This window comes from Garra rufa, chromosome 7 (assembly GCF_049309525.1).
Source record: "Garra rufa chromosome 7, GarRuf1.0, whole genome shotgun sequence".
Classification (NCBI taxonomy): Eukaryota; Metazoa; Chordata; class Actinopteri; order Cypriniformes; family Cyprinidae; genus Garra; species Garra rufa.
In genome coordinates this window covers 34203896-34228851 of record NC_133367.1, presented here as the reverse complement: position 1 = coordinate 34228851, position 24956 = coordinate 34203896, and the positions used below count along the sequence as shown (strand labels likewise).

Genomic DNA, 24956 nt, shown 5'->3' with positions numbered 1-24956 from the left:
TGCAGGATAAGTCCAGAAAAGCAGCTGTGTATCTAAGAGAGCATTTACCCCAAGTGAAGAGGCCGTACACAGTGGCTATAGCTTGCTACGCTTTAGCAGTATCCAGCCACGGCTGCACGAAAAGCATGTTACTAAAGTTAGCCTCGTCTGGTACTTAGCCTTTTGAAACAAACTTCTTCAAAATATCTTTCTTCATGTGCTCTTGTCTTTCTAATCTGTATTTTCTGTCAACAGATAGTTCCCACTGGCCTGACTCTAGTAATTATTTCTTCACACTGGAAGCTACCGGCTATGCTTTGCTAGCGCTGCTCAAAGGTGGCCACATGGAAGAGGCAGCCGCCCCCTTTCGATGGCTGAATGAGAATCGTGGCATTGGAGGAGGACATGGCTCTACTCAGGTAAAAACCACAAGAAAACCTTCACTAAATGACTCATATCTGTATTTGAGGTATATTATTGACTGTTTTTCTCCTGTCAGTCCACTATGGTGGTGCTACAGGCCCTGTCTGAGTACCTGGTGAAGAGGCCTCCTCTTGACGATCTCAATCTGTTGGTGCAGCTCAGTGTTCCTGGTCGCAGTGACGTACGCTGGACCTTCAATCCAAAAGTGGCATATGTGGCCCGGTCTTCACGGGTGTGATCTCTTTGTCTTCTAAACTGTCTTTTGTAGACAAACATGGTGTTATTATTCTGCCAAATGTTGAAAGTGCATTATTGTAACTCAAAAGTACAATAATTTAATGCAAGAGTTTGAATTTCCTTCACTCCTGCTCAAAACTAGACATTCGTTCTTAAATATACAGAGCTCTTCTATGAATTCATCTAGGCTAGATATTGTGTGTGCCAACCACTCAGAATAGGCTTCCACGACTGACAAATGCTACATGAAAACTTCTTTGTAGACCAGAAGTTGCATCTCTCCAGTTCCCATTTGACTTTTGGATTATTGCAGCTCTGTAACCATCAAAAGTTTATGATTCATACAAGTTTTGTCACGTCATGATAATCTTTAAAAATGACCACAGATTTTATGACTTGTCAAGCCTAAATACAGTCGCCAGAAGTAAAAAGCGACTCTACGATTTCACTGTCACCACTATTAAGCTTCAACAATTCTTTCAGTCTTTATTTAAAGGGGACATTGGATACACATTTTCCATAAGTAGGGTCTTCATGAAATGTCTTGGTTACAATTCCTCAGTGGTCATGTAAAACAACACCCTTTTTACCTTGTCAAAAACAGCTCTGTTCACAGCAACCCATTTTGGTGCATGCCTGTTTAAATGCTAATGAGCTCTGCGCACCCACCCCTCTTTCCAATGGAAGAGGAACAACAATTTGCAAATAATCATAAAAAATATAAAGTGTGAGACTTACTCCTTCTCGAGGTGCAGCTGGATCACGAACAGTGGGTACTGATCCATCTTTGAGTTTCATTCTGATGTTTTACATGGATGTATTGTTGCATTACAAAAATGCACTTTTGACATTTGGTGGTATGATAATGCTATGAATTAAAAGAAAGCAAGTTTGGAGTGAAATACAGTAACTTACTTTCAGTATCTCTTCCAGGTGCCTCTTGACCAGAAATTCACAGTGGAGGCTTCTGGCAAGGGCAAGGGCATTTTGGAGGTGCTAATTGCCCACATCTACATCATGGAATTGAATTAGAATATAAAACCAAGACATAATTTAGTTACAAACCTTTCTCTGTCACATTTATGCTTCCCAGGTAGTGACAGTGTACCACCAACTTCCAGATGTGTATGAGAACAGCACATGTAAAGGCTTTCAGATGGACGTCTCCATCGCTGAGACTAATGGTGCGTTCTCAACTCAGTTTTATTATTCCTTACTGTGTGTAAAAAATCATCTGGATTTTATTGGTAAAAATCCCACAGTAAAACCCTTACTCTATACAGTAAACAAAAAAACTATAGTAGATGTATTGTGACATTTATGTGCAATTTTACAGTGAAATACTGTACAATAAAAGATCACCATTTGATCCATTTTAGAAACCCCCCCACCAGATGTAGAAAAGTCCTACAGACTAAATATCAACGTTAGGTGAGCACTTGTATATAGGTGAACATCTTTTTTGTAAAATAGCTAGACTAGTGCGGTGTCCATAATTGACTGCTTTGCAACCCCAAAGGGCTCTAGAGGAACGACCAGTGAGGATGGCGATTCTGGACATCAGCCTGCCCACCGGCTTTGAGCCTGAAAATTTAGATTTAGAGCTGGTAAGACCAAACTCATGCATTGTTGCAAGATTGGGTTGTAAGAGTGTGCGGGTAAAAATTGGCTTGGGCGGGTAGACAAAATTTAGGTTGGTTTGGGGTCAGTTTGGTGGTTTTCAAACATCTAAATTGTACAGGTTATTTGGTTAACAAACAAAACCCGAGTGTGCATGAACCGCATGCACTCATTCAGCATGATGACGTTACTAAACACACATGCCCTCTGCAGAGTCAACTGGTGCTGGTGTTGACATAGCACAGCTTGCTTTTAGCCAGTTGTCAGCAGAAAGATGTGATGTTTCATTAGTGATGGGTTTTTGTAGGGCTGGACAATATATGGAATGATATTGAGCTCCATAAGGCGTAGCTTGTCAGAGATTTTCGTCTCTGTGTATTTATTGCCACTCCAGCGGAACCTGAGCGGAACGCACGTGATTGAGATTTACTACTAATCAAAGCACCAGCTTCATTGACTAAACGCGCCTCACAATATCGTTCGATATATTGTCCAGCCCTAGGTTTTTAGCTCGATAAGGGATCAGATTTTGAATCTATAGCTGTATATTCAAGTGATCACAATGCCAGCCAGAGTGGCCTAAATATAAGTTAATATATCTAAATGTTTCATGTTACAGTAACACTGAATTTATCATCCCAGAATTTTTTGTGCTTTGTATTTTTATGTTGAATATTGCACTTTTAGCTTAGCAACATGCTAACATCAAACTCTATTGGAATCAACTGTGAGTCAAGTCTGTTTGTGTGCTACTTTGACAGTTAGGCCGTGTTCACACTTGGCGTCTTTTTTGACAAGAAAAAGTTGACTAGGGTGTTTTTTTTTTAGTAAAAAAAAAAAGCTGGCAGCGTTCTGTTACAAAAAGCAGCCGAGTGCGTCTTTTGTCGCTACAACAGTAGCGTAGTGCTGTGTGGTGAAGAAATGTCGAGAAAGAGCCTCTTTGTGATGTCTATTATGATAGAGTTGTTTACTCATATCATACAACTCCTTGTGCTCCGAAACTCGTACGATAAGTTTATCTACTGGCAACTTCTCCATTTTTTTCTTGTTGTTTTTCTTGTTATGGCGCTAGGCGCTAGGGCTTTTTTGAAAAGACGGTTTACTCCATAGGATTAGAATGTAAAACAGACGCTGGCAGTTTGGAAAAGGACGGCAAGTGTGAACACGGCCTTAGGATGCTAACTATGTAGGCAGCTACCTAAAGAGTATGCAACAAGCCATCGCGTTATAGAAGTAATAATGTCTAGTGTGACTTTCCAGCTCACGAATTCAGTGGATCGCTACATCAACAATTTCCAAGTAGTGGACAACCTGAGCGATAGAGGATCCCTTATACTTCACCTGTTTAAGGTAATTTAACAACAATCCTTATAGTTCTTACTTGTTTAGCATGGTATCAATGAAGGCAGCATTGAATATTTGTCTTCGTCTGAATGTCCCGGACAGGTGTCCAACAGTCAGACAGACTTGATCTCATTCAGACTTCATCAGAAATTTAAAGTAGGACTCCTTCAGCCCTCTACTGTCACAGTGTACCAGTACTACAACAAAGGTTCGTACACACATTTACTTAGCTATGTTTGCTAAAGTGCACTCCTAACCTAAAATCTTAAAGGGATAGTTCACCCAGAAATTAAATTTGTGTCATTAATTTGACTTGCTAGTAAAATGAACTCTAGTATGTTTTATTTACTAGTTAGTTTGAAGTGCTAACTACGTTTTTTGCTGTTTCAGATAAACGCTGTAGCAGGTTCTACTCTCCTCCTGAAGACAAACAGCAGCTTGATCAGATCTGCAAAGACGATGTGTGCCGCTGCTCACAGGGTCGGTTTAGCTGGACTAACTTTGTGTTTTCAATCATCTTCCTGCCTTTTAACCAGTTATAAATCAGTTATAAACCTTTCTTCATAGGCGACTGTTGTGTACTCAAGGAAGACTCCTCGTCTTTCGGTAGAGAACAGAGGAAGGCTGTAGTGTGCAATGGATTACGTTATGGTGAGTGTTTCTTCTGTTAATTCATTGTGTTTTTTGGGGGAAGCCGTCATGATCTCATGGATAAATGTAAATTTTTTAGCCTACAGGGTCAAGCTGATCAGCATCAGCCAGAGTCACTACGACCAGTACGAGATGGAGATTGTCCAGGTTATCAAAGAAGGTACGTCTACCAGAGTCTGATTTTCTCACGCAACCAGCTGTTTGGCTCACTGATCTGCATTTGTGTTTGTGTAGGGTCAGAGGAAGGCCAGAACGAGAATGAAAGGAGGATGTTCCTCTCTCATGCGAGCTGTAGGACAGGACTTGGTTTAAGAGAGGGTCAGGACTATCTGATCATTGGGCCCATCACTGATTTTTGGCACGCAGGGAGCACGTCCAACAAGTGAGTAGCGGAATAGCACTGAAAATGTATGTGTTATGGTTCATGTTTTATAATTTGTTGGTGTTTTCTCTCTAAGGTACGTGTATACACTGGGTAAGGACACATGGGTCGAACGCTGGCCGTCTGAGTCTGAATGTGGGGCTGGATCCACACTGCAGGTGAAATGCAATGAGCTGAAGAGCTTCGCAAAGGCACTGACAGAAAGTGGCTGTCAGACTTGAAGCAGTACTAATGGCAAAACTGTGGATTTTAAGTCTATGGCACTTTCACATACATAAAAAACAACTTCCAAAAATATGCGAACTGACAGTCATTTAAAGCTTAATGTGTGACAGAATGTTGGTAAAAAACAAACTAATACTTTGAGGTCATATTATACTGTATATCAAAGATAAAAGTGTTACAAAACTGTGCTGTTACATTGTATATTTTTGAAATGAAACCTTTAAAATTATTATTAGTTTATTATTTAGTTTACGACTCTCAGGGTCTTTCACAAACTTGTTTTACAGACACAATCTCATATGGGTTGCATGTCTTCGAAAATGTGGTTAACAATGAATTTCATTATTACTGAATCATTTACAACCTCACCCCGAAAGTGACTCAAAAATTGCAGGAATAAGAATTTCCTGAAAGAAGCTCCTGAAGTTTGCAGACGACACCACGGTTATCGGCCTCATTCAGGACAGTGACGAGTCTGCTTACAGACAGGAGGTAAAAGAGCTGGCTGTCTGGTGCAGTCATAACAACCTGGAGCTCAACATGCTCAAGACTGTGGAGATGATCATAGACTTCAGGAAACCCCCCCCTGCTCTCCCCCCACTCACCATCATGAACAGCACCGTAAACTCAGTGGAGTCATTCAGGTTCCTTGGAAATACCATCTCTCAGGACCTGAAGTGGGACATTCACATAGACACCATTGTGAAAAAGGTCCAGCAGAGGCTGTACTTTCTCCGCCAGCTGAGGAAGCTCAACCTGCCACAGGAACTGCTGAAACAGTTTTACTCTGCCATCATTGAATCCGTTCTCTGCACTTCAATTACTGTCTGGTTCAGCTCAGCTACCAATTCTGATCTCAGAAGACTATGTCGCATAGTCCGGACTGCTGAACGAATCATTGGTACAACCCTCCCTACCCTTCAAGATCTCTACTTATCCAGAGTACGAAAAAGGGCTGCCAAAATTACTCTGGACCCCTCACATCCAGCACACTCACTTTTTGAACTGTTACCATCTGGTCGGCGCTACAGAGCGCTGAGCACTAGAACGACCAGACACCGAAACAGTTTCTTTCCTCAGGCAATCCGTCTAATGAACACTTGATCGTGGAAAATACAACACTATACATTCTTTATTCATTTTTCCGTTATTTATTTAAAACACATACTTACTTCCATTCAAATGTCTTTGCTATTTTTGCACATTGTCTGTCTTGTATACTTGTATATTGTTCTGTTTATAATATGTATCGTCTTGTCACTGTCATTCTGTAGCACTGTGGAGCTCTGTCACAAAAACAAATTCCTAGTGTGTGCAAACATACCTGGCAATAAAGCTCATTCTGATTCTGATTCTGATTCTGATTCTTAAATGGCCAGGTCAGAGCATTGACTAAAATCCAAAGCTATCCAAGCATAGCGTTTTACATGTTCCAAAAGACTGATAGCTGTAATTTAAGCCAAAAGGTGGCTTTATGAAGTATTAAATCAAGGGATTGATGATTTTTCCAATCCTGTTATTGTAGTTTTTTGTTTTTTTATTAATTTGCAGAACTATTGTTTTTTTTTTTTTCTTTCATTGGTTTGATGTTGTAAAATTGTTAATAAAGCTGGAAAAGTTATTTGTAATGGGCTTTGATTTTAGGCTGTATGACAAATAAAGTAACTGTTTTAAAAGGGTATGAGGATTTTCTGTAGGCACTGTACGTGTACATTCATATGTTGTAGTTGAGTAAAAATCAGTGTCACTCAAGTCTTCTTCATTGTAATTGGTTGAATTGATTTGCTAATTGGTTTGTCATAAGACTACTGTTTTAAGTAGATAGATTCTCTAATCATAGATACATGGTCCTACTTTGAACTCTTATGACTCCTTTTGAAGCCATTATACAGTATAAAAGATTGCCATCACAATTGTCAAAACAATCCCTGTTCAAATGGACCTGCACTCTTAAAAATAAAGGTGCTTCAAAAGTTTCTTCAAGCAATGCCATAGAAGAACCATTTTTGGTTCCACAAAGAACCATCCAGTCAAAGGTTCTTAAAAAAAACATTTCTTGCTTTTCTTTTTATAATCTGAAGAACCTTATTTGCCACAACAAACCTTTTGTGAAACAGAAAGTTTCATCAGATGTTAAAGGTACTTTACGGAACCATTTAGACAAAAGGTTCTTCTACGGCATCGTGAAGCACCTTTATTTTTAAGAGTGTGCACAAATTACTAAATACGCTTTATCATGCATGCCAGGCTAGTGGTTGGATGATGTCTGTGCTCGAATTTGTGTTTTTGCAGTTCACAAAGTCGATAACAGTAAGAACAGTCATTTTCATAAAAGTTTTCAGATTTTAGTTAAAAATGGTGTCATGTAAAATGCCTCTTTAGACTCTAAATAGCATGTTCACGAAGATTATCTTAAAACTGACTGTGTGTGCTATTGTTAAGACTGTAGTCTATCCCATATATTGCCTCATTTTTGTCTGTTAAATTCAATATGGCATCTAACCAACCCTGGCATCAAAGTGTTTCCACTCAAATGTCCTTTGGTGTGACTGGGGAATTGAGGAAGGAATCTCTGTCAGCATCTCTGATTTCTGTCAAGTTAAGCCAAAGTTGGCTATGGTCTTTACGATTGCCTGTACAGTGGCCTTTTTAGTCCACAAAGCCAGAACAGTTGCTGTGCGAAGCTCTTAAAAGGTCTCTAGATTTGGTCCAGACTTATTGATGCTGCGGAGGACCTTGGCCTGAAACAACCGTGATCGTATGAAGAGATCCTGCAGGCCTTAGATGGGTGCGTTGTGTGGACTTTTACCCCAAAAAATTATGGAGGGCACAGATGTGTGGTAACCGCCTCCTCCAAAGGGGGGAGCTTGCTGTATCCTTTTTCTTCAGCGCTGTCAAGAGAGAGCAGCAGAAGATGGGGAGATAATACAAGCTTAATAGGGGAGCGCCATGTCCTGGTCAGCTTGTTGTGGGTCTTTGGTGATAGTTTTTTTTAGGTACCACTCATCTAACAGGTCAGGATGGAGCTCTTCTGGGGCATACCACTCTAAGCCTAGGTCCTGAACAGCCTCTTCAAAATCTGCCAAAAGTGACTAAGCTTTCCAAGGAGGGGAGCTGGTTCTCGCATGTTAAACATACCGCAAATCGAGGTGGTTTGGAGAAAGCGAAACATGCGGGCCCTTCACTCAAGCCTGGTGGAAACCCTGCTGCTTCGCTGTTTCTTCCTCTGTTGCTCTTGGGAGTAAGTAAATGGGAGAATAGACTGGGGAGGACCGCCTTTGTGGAAAAAAAGGTGATCCACGAGTGAAGCAGGGCAAAACTCATGCTCTCACAGTGAGAGCATTCCATCTCATTGAGCACTACCTCACTGGGCTCTGCCCAAGCAAGCAATACAGTCACTTTGCCCATCTGCTTCATGCAAAGGACCCTACACTCTGCATTCACGGTGCAACATTTAAAACAACAAGCTGAAATTTGCTTTGGAACTTAACTTGGATTTGGTCTTTTAAAGGCACTAGATTGCTGCAGGGGCTTCTTGCTCTGGAGTCCAGCTAAGAAATATCTCTGTTGCTGGATGAGAAAAATTCTGATGAAATGGCACTCTGAGCCAGAGTTGAATAAACATTTCCTTCATTTCAGCCGGTAGACAGCTGATAGAAGTGGAGAAGATGCAGTTGGACGCCGCCGTGCCCAATTCTCTGCCAGAGACATTTGTCAATGTCAAAGGTTTGATATTTTATAAAGCCATATTCATTATTTTATAGTAATTGAGCATTAACTCTCAATTGGATTATGCATTATAAATATTTGATTGTCGTGTTGGTTGATAATTGATTGTCATTTCTTTAGGTCATTTGCTGGCAGACAGCATAGATAACTCCATTAAGCAGGACTCCTTGGCAGCGTTGATCCAGATGCCTGGTGGGTGTGTGGAGCAGAACCTGGCCAGAATCACGCTCCTCATTGGCGCCCATTACCTGGCTGTGGGAATAAATCGCAGAGAAGAAGCCATTAAATACGTGCATAAAAAAACACAGCTACCAAAAATATGTGAATTGACAAGTCATTTAAAGCTTATGTGTAACAGAATGTTATCTAATTTATGTAATGCGGACAAAAATTATTTCTAATTGCCATGAATTAAGAAATCGAGGGAATGAATTAGTACATGACAATGAGTTTATGCAAATAAACAACTAAACAAATGAATACATCTTTCCCGGTTTTGTTGTGTCTGTGTCTTCTGTGACCTAATTTTCTCTTCATGTGTCATGATTTGATTGGTCTCTGTTGGTGGTCTGATCGTGTCAGTTTGTGGATGTGTGAATGTGTCATGTGATATTAAACTGTTCTTGGTCTTCTTGCCTGCCTGTATTATTATACACGCAATTATTATTATTATACACATTTTTTGTTGAATTCGTTTTTTGTGTCTTTGTACTATAGACAATTCATCTTTTCTTCTCCTGCTGAAGCAGGGGGAACGTTCACTTGAGGACCATACACAAAACTTCTTGGACCTCACCTACCACCCTTATTTCCTGGATGACTGCCTTATCACATGGGACTTAACACCGCTACAAAGGCACAGTTGTCCAGGGAAGGTCCTCGAGGGAGCCTCACCACTTTTATGGAATTGGTACTGGTGGATAACAACTTGGCATTCTCCATTGGAGTTTCCTCCATGGTTTTTCCCACCTGCGACTCCACCCTGGGCCATCGTCTTGGCTGGGCTCTGGTGGTCCACCAGCTTTCTCCTCCTGTTCTGGCTCACCGTCCTTCTCATCACATTCCTGGCTTCTTCCCCCATCATCGCCTCCTTAGTTCTGCCTGCTCCATTGCTCCATCCCTTCACTGTCACAGGATCATTGATACAGACTCAGAGTATTACAGCCTTACCCTAAATGTGGGTCTATAGTCTCCCTACACAATCAATGTCTCTGCTGTGGTCCTCTGAGATTAGAATCTTTAGTACTTTTCTTCAGCTTTTTGCAGGAAAAAAGTTTAATCACAGTCAGGATCTCACTGGTAACAACAACCAAGAGAGACTCCCTGAAGAGAAGAGATACAATGTACAAAGAGAGAAAGATACATGTACAGTTACACCTTGTAGCTAAGTAAAAATCAGTGTCACTTAAGGTCTCTTCATTGTTATTTGTTTGTACTGATCTGGTGTTTGGTTTGTCATATGATTGTTAGTTCTACTACTTTAAGCACTTTTTGGGTAAGTATAGATTTTCTAATCATAGATACATGGTATTTGATCTTTGTTTTTGCATTGAGAGGCGCCTTTTTTGAAAGGTTTTCTGTTGGCTGTGAGCATTCTGCGCGCTGCTTATGTGACCCGGGCGCTTCGCGTTTTCGCCACCTGCTGCGCCTCGCGTTTTTGCAGGAGTCCTCTGAGCGGCTGAAGTTGAAAAAAAAAAGCAGCTCTGAGCGGAAAAACGCCCAATGTCATTCGCGTTTTTTTCCATTGTCCAATCGAATGAATGGAGAGGCGAGCCTTCTGTTGTGGTGACGAAAGTTTACCGTTGCTTGAAAAGTCCGGAGACTGCAAGAAATGGAGTAGAAACTTTTGGTGTCTGTCGTGGATAACCCGGAGCTGTATTTTTTAGGGTTTCTGCTAATATAACAGTTTGCTTAACAGAAACAAACAAAGGTTTTAGAGCGCTCGCGCTATAATCCTTTGATTTGACTGACAGGACAGCTGTTTTGGTCGTTGCCTAGCAACATACCGTTTTTAGAACTAAAAGACGTGTTCAGTGTGATCGGGGGCCTTAGTCTGCGCTTTTTTGAACATTCTATGTTAAACATAACCCCTTCTGACTCCTTCTGAGGCCATGCAGACCAGTGGTTGCTGATTTTTGTAAAGTCACTTTGTAAAGAAACATTTGTATTTGTGCACAAATTCGTGTTTTTGTAGTTCACACAAAGAGAATAACGGTAAGAATTTACGTTTTCAAACGTCTGTGCCACACCAGCTCATTGTCATGTAAATTCACAGCCAAAACACATAAAAAGTTTTCAGATTTAAGTTGAAAATGGTGTGATGTAAACACTGGTAATATCTATGATACACCTTTTTAAAAATAGCGCCATATTTAAAGTTCTTATAGGAATTAAATAAATGAGGCTACACAGGATAGAAGTACAGAGCATTCGATTGTACTGATGTTAACAAAATGATTGTTAAGCTGACAAAATATCATAAACTCGCAAAACAGTTTAAGTGATTTTATACAGTGCGTGCCATTGTTAAGACTGTAGTCTATCCCTTACAGCCTCATTTTCATCCATGTTAAGTTCAATACGGCACCTACCTGACTAAAGTTTATAGCGCCCTTTGCGGCCAAGCTGATGCAACATTGCAAACAGTACAGAAACCCTTTCAACACGACAGTTTTTCCATTTAAATGTTCTTGGGAAAACATAAAAGTCTACTTTGAATAGCATTTTGTTGACAATAATTTAAGTAAGAGATGTTTCTAATGCTGTTTGCCTGAATTTCTCAAAAACTGGCATTTGTTTGTGCTTAGAATAAAGCAAACATTACGCAACAGTTTCTCAAAGTTGACGGAGTTGTGGGTTAGCGGGAGGGATATTTGGGTTTTTTCAGCTGTCCTGTTGTTGTCTCTGACATACTGTGAGAATTCAGTCAAGCAGGACGATGCTTTTTCCACTGCTGTTATGGACTGCATTGCTCTGTCATGTCTCCGATGGCCGGACTTCCTCTCAAAGACAGTGCGTTTAATTTTTTACTAATAACTTTGATAATGTACAAAAATTGTGATTTTCTTCTTGATATTGACCAATAATGTGTTTATCTTGTCATAACTGAGCAGCAAACAGACAGTTTGAGGACCTAATATATGATTAGCATATGTACAGTATATCTTGTAAAAAGTTTATGGAAATAGATATAAAATTGTAACTATATATTTCTGTTGTGTTTAAAATCCAGTAATGGTTCAAATTGGATTTGTCTGTAACTGAGTGTGTTATCTGTGTTTACAGTGGGCCGGTCATCAAGCAGTTTCCAACGTAAGTACACAACTTAACTCTGTCCTATGACCCTAAAGTTAACACACAGATTCCTAATCAATGTACACAACTGGGAATTTCCACAAGAGTCAATGTTCATTTATTTGATGACTCAAAATATGTTAAATATTATCCCTTCAGGTATGAGAGTGTTTAGGCTACATTATTAATCATTTCATATACTGTTTTTAAACATAGTTTTCAATAAGTTTTTTTATTTGTTTGATTTAGTAGTAATGGTATTGAGTATAACTTTTTTTTTTCTTCTTGAGGTCACAAACCATCTGATGACCATAATATGGAAGTGCACATATGAAGTGAACATATGCTGTGTGTTATTGAATATGTTTGTTCTGGTTTAGTTTTTTTATTTTAGCTCCAGCAAAGATAAGACCTGGAACAAAACAGAACATCTTGCTGGAGAGTAACAATATGCAATCAGATGTCTCTATCACGATCTACGATTACCCCATCTCTCAATCGGCCTTAATGACCGGCTCCGTTACCCTCAATTCAGACAACAAATACAGCGCACTTACAACCATCGAGGTGAATTTATCTATGAATGTATCTGTTCCAGTTCAGAGTAAACTTGATTGGTTTCATTATTTTAATGACCATAATCATAATGAAATGTTGTCTTTTTATTTAGATCGATCCAAATGTGCTGCAACCTGATGGAAAGAAAAAATATGTGAAGCTAGTTGCTCAGTTTAGCAGTTTTCATCGTGCAGAAAGAATATTACCGGTGTCATTCCGCTCTGGATACACCTTCATTCAGACTGACAAACCGGTTTACAACCCTGGAGACACAGGTCAGCTCTCACATACATGAGCACTTGCCATAGTGTTCATTTATAATGACCATTGTTTTTTTTCCCCCGATCACTGTAATTTTTCAGTGCGCTACAGGGCTTTTGTGTCTGACACTGAATTCCGTGCTGCTGAGAGGACAATTTCTCTTGAGATTCAGGTAAATGTCACTGGCATTGACATAAATGTCATTACAGTATTTGCAAGGAAATATTGTACTTTTCTAGGACAATGCTTTACGGCACAATTGGTTCGTTTCAGAATCCCGACGGTATTGCAGTACATGGACTTTCCAGAGTTAAAGCAATCGATGGGATACTGTCTAACACCTACCCTCTCTCAACTATAGCGAAGTACGCACACAGAACAGATATATTATAGTAAAGTAAAGTTTGTGAGCAAATCTTGAAGTTGGCTTGAGAGGAGCCTAGACTAACAGTTTAAAGCAGTAGTTAAAGCTTGAAGTTTGAAAGTTTAGATAGATTGGATAGACATTGCTAGCATGGTTTAGCCATTATTTCGATTACATTAAATGGTTGCATTTGGTGATCTACTGGCACTACCTGTTACTATATTTACTACAACAAAACTCGGAAAATAAAATACTGATAAGATGCCACATTATGTGGCTTGTTGGTTATAATTTTGAGTCGTAGGGCAACAAGAGAAGTGATGTAAGTATTCACTGCTTTCCTAACGATAAGAAGAGGAGAGAAGAATAGGAAGATGCCTGTGGACAAATCAGACTTCCTGAAGACCTACGTCTTTGCTTTCTCCACTTCCTTTCTCCAAAGCCCTGATGGCTTTGAGGCTTTTAGTAGACCACAGCTACTGAAAGAGCTTACAAATGGCAGAGACTAGAAACGCTAGATGACATCCTGGCAGGATATAACTATGCCAGTGCTTGTCATGATGCTGCAGCCACTGAAGCAGTTTCTCAGTGTGGGTATTACTTAATATATAATGGTGTTTAGACTCCTTGTGGTGAAAATCAATGCCACATACTTATATCCATCACCACCTGTAAGCTCTTCCAGTAGCTATGGTCATCGTATCAGTATTTTATTTTCCAAATTGTGTTTAAAGTCCATCTGACTTTTCGTAGAATTTATCATCTGTTTAACCAAAACCGTAAGTCCTATCAGCTGGAAAAGATCAGTTGGAAAGGTGCAACCCGAATTTGATGTAGCTAGAAAACTCTAGGACAAGATACAGTCCAACTTTTTTTCTCAGAAAAGAAGAAGGAATTTCTCAGGCCAGCTTTGATTTGATTTGATTTGACAAAAATATTGATACTGATTTACTTGATACTTTAGATACATGGTGGCTTACTAAGAATATTTTTGATTCTCTAGAGAGGGCAAGTGGAAAGTTGTTGCAAAGTTTGATCAAGCAAAAGAAAACATTTTCAGTAGAGAGTTTGAAGTCAAGAAATACGGTAAGTCCTTTGTATTATCTTCAGAATCTACTAGATTTTTCTTTGTTGATGGGTTAACAGCATTTTTTCTTTCTCCCAAGTGCTCCCGGCATTTAATGTCACTTTGACTCCAAAGACATCACACCTCAGACTAGATGCAGAAAAGTTGGAGGTAGAAGTAACAGCCAGGTGTGTGAATCAAACTGTTCTTAATGATCTCAAAGTATCTCTAAATGGGGAATGACACACATTTCTATGATGCAATGGGAACGCCGCTTTAGGTATGTCAATTGTCTAAAGCCTGTATGGAATCACACCAATTCATTGATTCATTGATGTGTGGGCATCACCTCGACACCACTACATCACCCACTGTAATACTAGCAACTGCGGGTATTACAGTGAGGAGAGACCTTCCTGCTGCCACAGAGATATCCTGTAGGAGAACTCCTCTGAAAAGAGCTTATGAGGAAGCAACACTCCTGGTAGAATGAGCTTAAATGTCTAGCAGTGAAGAGAGACCTTGCCCCTCATATGCAAGTGAGATAGTATCCTTACCCAATGAGAAATCCTATGTTTTGATACAGCGACACTTTTGTGGCCAGCACGCTAACACACCAACAATTGGGAGGACAAGTGGCATTGGCTAAATTGGTCCACATAGAGTTTTAAAGGTCTAACAGGGAAGAGCAGGCAAAGCCTCTTGTCCTCAATAGAAGCAAAAGGAGGAGGAAAGAAGGAGGGAAGCACGACCATCTGGGAGAGAAATAATGTGGACAAGACCTTGGGAACATAACCAGGTCTGGGCCGTAGGAATACCTTAACAAGGCTAGCAACCAACTCCACGCATGACTGTTTAACAGTGAGAGTCTAACCCCAATATGAGCATATCCTTAAGAGTAAGAATCCATTCAGGAGCTGACTCCACAGTTCTAAATGGCAACTACAATAAGCCTTCCAGAATGATAGACACGTTTCAGAAAGGTAAACTGACAGGATGCAATGGCCTCAAATGTCTAACACCACATATAAATTAATAGCAATGTCTACCTAGGGGGACTTCATCTGCATCCCTGCAAGCCCAATAGCTGCAACGTAAAATCTCAAGTGGCACTAGCCACTCCAGCTACAAACTTCTCTTGCAGAAACTCGATCACTGAGCCAATCGGGAAGCTGCCCTGGGACCACTGCATGAGCCAAATACCATGACTTAAACACTTTCCACTTGGAAGAAAAGCCTCCTAGTAGTAGGAGTCCTAGCATAATCAAAGGTTTCCTGAACCTTCACAGGAAGACCAGATATCTGTCATCTCTGAGATGACATGCCAACTCCTTGGAATGGGCCAAGATAAGCCAGTCGTCCAGGAACACACGGATTCCCTGGAGCCTTAACAGGGCCAGAGCAGCATCCATGCACTTGTGAATGTCCATAGAGCCAAAGCCAGACTGAAGGAAAAAACCCTGTACTGGTATGCCTTTCCCCCAAAGTTGAGCCTGAGGAACTCCCTGTGCCACTGAACAACCTGAATATGAAAGTAGGCATCCCTCAGGTCTACAGTAATGAACCAATCCCCCATGCAGATCTGAGTGAAAATAACTGTGTACGCAGCAGTCGTAATGAAAAACAGGTTTTGAGGGAAGAAAGCCTAATCGTCTCTATCCTCCAACAAAGAGAGAGAGCGAGGCTGACCAATTACTGCACACCTAAGTGCACTAAGCGGCTGATGTAGCAGATCTATGTTTTGGGAGTATTCTGGGTGAGACATATAGATAGTCTGTCCCACCCTCGCGAAATGGGGAAAGCACTCCTAATACAGAAGTCAGGAATGTCCCAATGAAGCCAAAGCCATGGGTTTATCTGAGTGCTTCAGTCCAATCCATTTACATGGGTACTGACAGGTCAAAGGTCGACCACAAGCTCCCCAAACCGTAAGAGGTGGGAGTTGTGACTCTTGCTGGCAGGCATTGAGGCAGGGTTGGATAACTTGTGGGTTCTCCTGGGCATTAACCACATAATGGCAACAGACTTGGTGGCATGGAATTTGTCCACTACCGAACTAACTGCCTCGCTTGAACAATCCTAACTGCGAGATGGTGAGCGTTGAATAGAATAAAGTCGAGAGGTGAGTGGTCAGCGTGTGCTCGATCACTCGGAAAAGCGGCATAGCCCTGCTCCACAGAACCCACTGGGTTGGTGAATTCAGTGGTCACCGCGTTTGTAACTCAAGCAGAGAAAGACTCTTTCCAGGATCTATAGATTTTGTGATGCAGATCACTGAAAAATGTGAGCTTTCTTCATGCATAAAGAAATGTGAGAAGTGGATATTACACCCGCGCCATCAGCCAAAGAACTGACGTGATTTGAGACTTCAGACAGTCGACTAACCTAATGGGGTGTTCCCATTGCATCATAGCTACGCAGCGTTGAGTGAACCTATGAAAGAGATGATGCTTTCAACATTGATAATAATAAATTTTTTTGAGCATCAAATCATCATATTAGAATGACTGCTGAAAAATCATGTGATATTCAGGACTAATGATGCTGATTGATCAATTAAAGGCAGCTTTTTGAATGTGACCATATTGACTTACACTTGTGTTAACACAAATTGACCAATATTTTGAGGTCACTGTATGCATTTCTTCCAGGTATCTTTATGGCGAACCAGTGAAAGGTGTTGCATATCTTCTGTTTGGTATTGAGATTAATGGTGAAAAGAAAAGACTCACATCTATGAAGCAACTAACTGATGTAAGTGGTTAAACAAGAAAAAAACTTCAGTTTAAGTAGCTGAAATCAGCTTTACAGTACAAGACTCTTATTACTCCTTGTCCTTATTTGCAGCTGAATGAAGGAAGTGTTAGTTTGACCATGGAGGAGATAAAGAAGGCCTATCCTGACACAAACAGCCTCCTGGGTTCTTCTGTGTACATCAAAGCATCAGTAATGACCAGCTCAGGTGGGAAAATCTTTCAAAAACGACTAAAAACCACTCACGATCCAATAGCAACTGCATAGCAACCCCTTGGCAAGCAATTCAAACTCTTTAGCAACATTACGGAAATGTTTGTTTTGAAAAAGCTTCCCTTCTTCTCCCCAGGCAGCGATCTTGTGGAGGCAGAGAAATCCGGCATTAAAATAGTGAAGTCACCTTACATGCTCTCCATCAGGGACACACCGAAGTATTTTAAACCTGGCCTGCCATTAGGCATGACGGTAATTTTTTGTTTCTGCCTAGATAGTTACTGCGTGCAGAGATTAAGTTCACTCTTCAACACGTTTTTGACTTAAAATGCAGAAAAAACCTAGCTTCTCTTTTTCATAAAATAAAAGTGAATAGTGTTGATGTTAGCGTTACTCTTCTAGCTAATATGTTTTGCTATTTAGGTTACTGTGAGTGACCACGACGGATCTCCAGCCCGAAACATTCCTGTTAAAATCAGCTTTCTTGAAAAACCAATGACCGAGCACAGCGGCACCTTCAAAGTCTACCTCAACATGCCTGCGATGTCCAGCTCAGGGATACTGAAAGTAAGTCACTCAAAGAAACACATATAAAAACAATACAAAACTCAGCTGAATAAATGTATTCTTATATAGGTAGAGACAGCAGACCCTTCACTAAAACCAGAACAGCAGGCCATTCAAGAGATGCGTGTGGAGCCTTATGCCTCTTTTAACAACAATGGGAATTACCTGCACATCTCGGTGGGCAGCAGTCGAGTGGTGGTGGGTGACACACTCAACATCCAAGCTCACATCAAATGTAACCCACCAGAACACAAAAGATTTGTGGAGCATCTGACATATGCTGTAAGTTTGACACTGGAGATGTTTTGACATAAGAATTAATGGAATCTAGTATTAATTACACTCATGATGGTTTGTGTAGGTGCTAAATAAAGGAAACATAATCCACGCTGCAAGGATGGACGTCAGAGACCTGGACATCATAAACATTCCTCTGCTGGTTACCAAAGAAATGCTGCCTGCATTTCGCTTTGTGGCCTACTACATTTTGCCATGGAAAAACATAGCAGAAGTAGTGGCAGATTCTGTGTTTGTGGATGTGGAGGACCGCTGTGTAGGTTCGGTGAGTTTGTTCATGACCAATTAACAATTTAAACACTTCATGGTATGGGGTCCATTCATTTGTTTTCATGTTATTTATTTAATTATTTTCGTCAAACTATCATTATTCTCATTGTGTCCCCTGTTGAACAAAAGAGCATGTGCTGGTTAAGTATGTTTAAGTGCTGGGATGCTGGTTTTAGCTGGTCCTTTGCTGGTTTATGCTGGTCCTTAGCTGGTCCTTTGCTGGTATATGCTGGCCCTCTGCTGCTTTATGCTGGTCCTTTGCTGGTTTATGCTGGCCCTTTGCTGGTTTATGCTGGCCCTTTGCTGGTTTATGCTGGCCCTTTGCTGGTTTATGCTGGCCCTTTGCTGGTTTATGCTGGTCCTTTGCTGGTTTATGCTGGCCCTCTGCTGCTTTATGCTGGTCCTTGGCTGGTTTATGCTGCCCCTTGGCTGGTTTATGCTGCCCCTTTGCTGGTTACACTACAAAAAAAAAAAAAAATGCTTTTCTAGCTTAATTTTTTTGTCTTGTTTCCAGCCAAAATATCTAAGAATTCTTAAATCAAGAAGGATTTTCTAGACAAGTAAAAAAATATTTTATTATCTTCAGAAAAAAACTCAAAATTAAGTGAGTTTTTGCTTAGAACAAGAAAAATAATCTGCCAACGGGGTAAGCAAAAAAAAAAAAAAAAAAAAAAATCTTATTTCAAACAGAAAACAAAAATGCACTTAATTTTGCCTTTGTTTTTTTTTTTTTTTTTTTTTTTGAAAGCAAGACAATTATTTTTACTCATCTAGAAAATCCTTCTTGATTTAAGAATTTTTAATTTTTTAACAGGGTTTCATAAGAATATGCATCACTGGTTGTTCAACAGTGTAAGTTAAAGGAGAAGTCCGGTGTGATATTGACCTAAAGTGTAATGAATCATGATACCGAGTATGAACGTACCTTGCATATCTCATCTCGTCTTGTCCACTGCTGTCCGAAATCTGGGGTCAGTTAGCCGATGCTCACAACAGGTTGTCAATGAGAGTCAATGGGGCATCGAAGTAGCCATGTAAATAAATCACTGTTTTATGCCATTTACAAGGCACAAAGTAGCTCCACACTTCATTGGTAGACTTCCAAGGGCCCTGCCATTTAAAACGAGACATTGAGAACTCATAAAAAGCACCGGTAGTTTATTTACGAGAAGATTTATACAGACAGTAACTGCAAGAAGTTAAGCGATTATTTTTTCTGTTTTCTTCTGATTATAAGAATGACGCTTCAACTGATGTCTTAACGTTTAATATCTTCATAAGCATTATAGCCATAGCCATCGCCATCTGGCTCGTATTCTCTTCACATAACGTCATGACACTGTGAAAAACTGAAACAAATAAAATAACATTCAGATACATAGTGTTTCTGTTTTTACCATGGTTCAACCAGTTGTTTCCTACTGAACCAATATTAATAAACAAAGTACATTATTGCAAATTAACAGATGAAGTCTAAAGAATAAATCACATACCGTGTGCGCTTTCCAATCAGAAATACAGGAGTCATTAGAAGATATTTATATAGGCATTCCTATTAACAAACACTCGGATAGCTCTCAGCATGCGTGCATTTCTTTGTGGATCTGATTCTAAAATGGCTAGCTAGATCATGTGACAAATTCAACCAATTGTGAACGTATTTCTCCTGTAGGTGTCACTATTACACAGGTTTATAGTACAATTTCCAAATGAACATTGATAAATAATACCAAATTTGTGAACTAAATACTTTAACACACAATATATTACTGAAATACTTAAAAGCAAATACAACCTTTTCTGCGACAGCTACACTGCCACCAAAATTACAAAGATTTGTGTTCTGATCAGAATTAAGTAAATCTGGTAATTTTCCTATAAGCTGTCACTACAAATACCTTTTAATACTTTTGTGACAAGAATTATTTAAATTCAACTTAACTTGACGTTTTGCTTGACTAATTCTCTTAGATGTTAAGTCATCTATTTTACATTATTCCATCTTTGTTTAGGAATTGTTCTCAACTATTATCACCAATTTCTGAACTGGACGCTCGAGGAAAGACATTTGTGTCAAGCGTTCACCTTTCTTTCCCAAATTACTTTGACCCATTTGGAGTTTATCCTTTCGGACTAAACCATCATCATCTGCACTTGTCTCAATGACTCTAGCAAGTTTCCATTCATTCCTGGGAATATTGTCCTCCTTGACAATTACTACATCTCCAACATGAACATTTCTTCTGGGCGTGTGCCACTGTTGTCTGAGGCTTACGTTGACCAAGTATTCTTTGCGCCATCTGCTCCAAAATTGTTCTGACAAATACTGCACTCTCCTCCATCTTTTCCTAGCGTACAGATCTTCACGGACAAATCTACCAGGAGGAGGAAGAGGTACTGAGGTCTTCATCGTGAGCAGATGATTGGGCGTCAAAGGCTCAACACTCTTTGGATCATTTATTGTGTTGGTGGTGAGTGGTCGACTATTTACAACTGACATTGCCTCATAGAAAAATGTTCTTAATGAAGCGTCATCCAGTCTTCCTTTGGCTTGTGCCAGAACAGCATTCAGCACACTCCTAATTGTCCTTATTTGGCGTTCCCACACACCTCCCATGTGGCTTGCTTCAGGAACATTCATAAGGAAGTCACACTGGTTACTTGCAAGATAGGTAGAGATCCTCTCTTGGTCCAGATCCTTCAAACCTTTCTCCAACTCATTCTTTGCCCCCACAAAATTCATTCCCTGGTCCGATCTGATCTGTCGCACTGCTCCTCTGATTGCTATGAAACATCTGAAAGCATTCAGAAATGCATCGGTAGTAAGGTCCTCTAACATTTCTGTATGTACAGCTCTGGAGCTTAAGCAGGTAAACAACAGACCATACCTCTTGAATTCCTTCCGACCTTGTTTCGTATAGAAGGGACCGAAACAGTCTATTCCTGAGTACGAGAATGGGGGTGAAGGTTCTACTCTGTCAGCTGGAAGATCAGCCATGCGTTGTTCTTCAGCTGGTCTGCGCAACTTTCTACAAGTAACGCAATTGTTGATGTACTTGGCCACTACCTTGCTTGCACCCAAAATCCAGTATCCACTGGCTCAGAGTTTATTCAGTGTTTGACCTCGACCTTGATGTTGAGTTTTCTTGTGACAATGGTCAAGTATTAGTTGTGTGACAACACCTTCCTTAGGAAGAATTATTGGATGTTTCAACTCAAATGCTGCATTAGACTTTCTTAACCGTCCTCCAACCCTGAGCAATTCATCCTGAATGATAGGATCAAGTTGGTATAACTTGCTATTCTTTGGCAGCTTAGCCGGGTTTTGACTGAGACATTTGAATTCTTCTTCGAAGGCTTCTCTTTGTGCAGCCTTGATGAGCACATAAGCTGCCTTTTCTCTCTCTTCTACACTGATAAACACTGACCTGTCTCTGCTCACCAATCTTTTGATCCTAGTGATGGTATTAAGAGCTGTATTCCAATGTGAGAATCTTGACAGTCTTTCAAGAAAACTGTTCTTTACACAGGCATCTGTTCTTAGGACCTTTACTTCAGGGTCACCTACAAGAAGCTTTGGAGATTTTTCATCAGCGATGATCTCTCGTTCCCATAAAAATTTAGGACCCTCCAACCAACTTGAGTCTATCAGATCTGCCACCTTGAGACCCCTAGATGCACAGTCTGCAGGATTCTGACTGGTTTCCACATACAACCATTGTTTTGGATCTGTAGAGTTTCTTATCTTTTGAACCCGATTGGCTACGAAGACATGAAAGCGACGTGCCTCATTCTTGATATGCCCTAGCACTACTTGAGAATCAGTCCAGAAGAATTCCTGATTTACTTTCAAATCAAGCGCTTCTCTAAGAGTATGACTTACTGCAGCAGAAACTGTAGCTGCTGTCAGTTCAAGGCGGGGTATGCTGAAAACCTTCAAAGGGGTTACTCTAGCCTTACCCATAACAAGCGCACAGTGCACCTTTTCATCAGCAACAATCCTGATATATGAACATTGCCCGTAACCCTCACTGCTGGCATCTGAAAAATGATGCAGCTCCATTTTCTGGATTTTGCCCATATTTTCAGGAATGAAGCATCTTGGTATTTGAATCTTTTGGAGATTCTTCAAGTCATGGAGCCATGTGTCCCACTTTGGCTTCAAATCAGATGGAAGAGGTTCATCCCATCCTACTCCTCGTTTGCACATCTCTTGGAGCACTCTTTTCCCAGTCAAGATATAAGGAGCGAGAAAACCTAATGGGTCATATACACTCGTGACCACAGATAGAATTCCTCGACGAGTGGCTGGTCTTTCAGTGAGGTCAACTTTGAATGAGAATGCATCAGTTTCTACGTTCCACTTTACTCCCAGAACACTCTGCATTGGAAGTTCATTGTAGTTCAGATCTACATCCTTCACCAGACTGGCACATTCACTCTCTGGAACTGCACTCAAGACTTCTCTGCTATTGGACACAAACTTGTGTAAACGCAGTTTTCCTTTTGCCAAGACCTCTTGTGCTTCATTAACCAACTTCTTGGCCTTCTCATTGGAATCAATGCTGACAAGTCCGTCATCCACATAGAAATTTTTAGAATGAAGCTCGCTGCCAGTGGATAGTCCTTTCCATATTTGTGGGCAAGATATTTCATGCCATAGTTGGCGCAACCTGGAGAGGATGCTGCTCCAAAAATATGCACTCGCATGCGATATTTCTTTGGTTCCTTTTCGGTGTCCCCATTTTCCCACCATAGGAATCTCAAGTAATCACGATCCTCTGGACTAACGTGAAAACGGTGGAACATCTTCTCTACATCGCAAACAACTGCAATCTGATGCTCACGAAATCTACACAACACTCCAGTCAGAGCATTCATTAAGTCTGGTCCAGTGAGTAAGTGGTTATTTAGAGACGTGCCTTCAAATTTGGCTGAGCAGTCAAATACCACTCTTATTTTTTCAGGCTTCCTGGGATGGTACACCCCATGGTGTGGAATGTACCATGTATTGCCTTCTTTTGATGTGGCTTCTGCTTTTTCGGCATCACCATCTCTAAAAACACTGTCCATAAACCTTACGTAGTCCTGTCTGTACTTGGAATTTTTCTCAAACTTCCTTTTCAAGTGCTTCAAACGAACTATGGCTAGTTGCTTATTGTTCGTTAATTGAGGACGTTCTCTAAAAGGTAGAGGCATTTCAACATTCTTTGTTGTGTTGTGTTTTTTCATTTAGTTGTTGAAGAAACTGAATGTCCTCTTGGGATATTGCCTTGTCCTTACCATCTGTATCTCGAAAGTCTGCTTCCAATGTTCTGATCACTGATGCGGGTGTGACAGCTGGGAGTTCCTTTAACGAAATGCGATGACAGAAGCCTGATACATTCTTAGAGCAACTGTTGGGTGTTATGGATCCCACTACACTCCAGCCTAAGTCTGTTTTGACTGCGTATGGTTCGTGATTCTTCCCTGATATCACTTGAGTTGGTTTTAAAGCTCTCGGACAATCATAGCCAATTAGTAGTCCTACAGGACAATCTAATAGATCTGGCATCTTTTCAGCAACACTGACTAAGTGGGACCATCTCTGAGCCTTCTTGCGAGTAGGAATGCTATCTTGTTCCAAGGGAATGTACTCTCGAGTATATGCAGGTGGTAACTCAATGTAATCTTGCAAACTGTAACCCCGTACTCGTAGTCCAGCTGCTCTGTGACAATTCTCAATTGAAGCTCTATTAGTCATTGTAGACAGCTTTAATTTCACAGGTTCTGTGTTTGCTTGAATTTTGTCACAGATGTCCTGATCAATAAATGTATTACTGCTCTGTGTATCCAGTAATGCATAGACTAGAGCTTCTGGGCTATCCTTTGTCGCACAAGAGAGCCATACTGGCACAATCATTGAGGTGCGAGTACAGTTGTCCATTCCCACACTGCACAAACTAGTGGAAGCTCTTTCATCAGGTAAAGTTCTGGCTTTCCTCCCTGAGATCGTTCTTCATGAAGTGGAGAGGGGTGACTCTGTCTGCAGATGTTACAAATAGCTCTCTGTTTACAGTTTTTGGAGATATGACCAACTCTGAGGCAACCAAAACACATCTTGTTGTTGATGATGAACTCTTTCTTTTCTTCAAGAGGCATTGCTGCAAACTTTTCACATTTGTATATAAAGTGATTTTGCTGACAGCAGACACATTCTATTTGTTTCTTATCCTGAGTGACCGAAGGGCTGGGAGGAGAGCCTTTCTCCTTTTCCCACGCACTCACACTCTTTGCAATGGGTTTAACATTTTGTGCCAGAGCACTGGCTTTGAGACGTTTCTGCTCTTTCCCAGGTTTTTCCTCTGCCTGTTTCAAAGCATGTAGAGAGGAAACAGGATTACATGCAATACGTGCCTCCTCTGCAACAAAGCCTGAAAACTCAGTGAAACTTGGATATGGCTTCCCTTCTTCTAATACTTTAGTAACATACCTATTCCAACGAGTTGTTATCCAATCAGGAAGCTTCTGCAGCAATTTCTGGTTTTCTTCACAATCATCCAAAACTCCTAGACCTTGTACATGAGGCATTGCATTTTTGCAGGAGATGAGAAAATCACCAAACTCTCTTAACTTCAGTGACTCTCTGGGTCCAATTTTTTGCCAGTTACTCAGCTTTGCCCTAAATGCTCTTTGGATTACAAAAGGGTGTCCATAGCGCTTGTTCAGGGCATCCCAAGCTT

General features: G+C 40.6%; 1 protein-coding gene and 1 pseudogene across 1 annotated transcript; both read left to right on the top strand.

The window, feature by feature from the left end:
• LOC141338509 (complement C3-like) overlaps window positions 1-24956 on the top strand; it is a 46486-nt pseudogene that overhangs the window by 15610 nt on the left and 5920 nt on the right.
• LOC141338895 (complement C3-like) lies at window positions 11457-18253 on the top strand. The gene is made up of 14 exons (XM_073844510.1): window positions 11457-11602; window positions 11876-11902; window positions 12265-12451; window positions 12555-12717; window positions 12805-12875; window positions 12977-13068; window positions 14071-14153; window positions 14234-14321; window positions 16785-16887; window positions 16981-17095; window positions 17237-17352; window positions 17524-17667; window positions 17737-17949; window positions 18029-18253. The coding sequence occupies exons 1-14, from the start codon at window positions 11529-11531 to the stop codon at window positions 18251-18253; spliced, it is 1701 nt and encodes a 566-aa protein (XP_073700611.1). The 5' UTR covers window positions 11457-11528.

Coding starts and splice junctions, on each gene's coding strand:
- LOC141338895 (XM_073844510.1), top strand. CDS start 11,529: ATGCTTTTTCCACTGCTGTTATGGACTGCATTGCTCTGTCATGTCTCC. Junction 12,718..12,804: donor TTACAACCCTGGAGACACAG/GTCAGCTCTCAC, acceptor GTAATTTTTCAG/TGCGCTACAGGGCTTTTGTG. Junction 17,668..17,736: donor CCAGCTCAGGGATACTGAAA/GTAAGTCACTCA, acceptor ATTCTTATATAG/GTAGAGACAGCAGACCCTTC.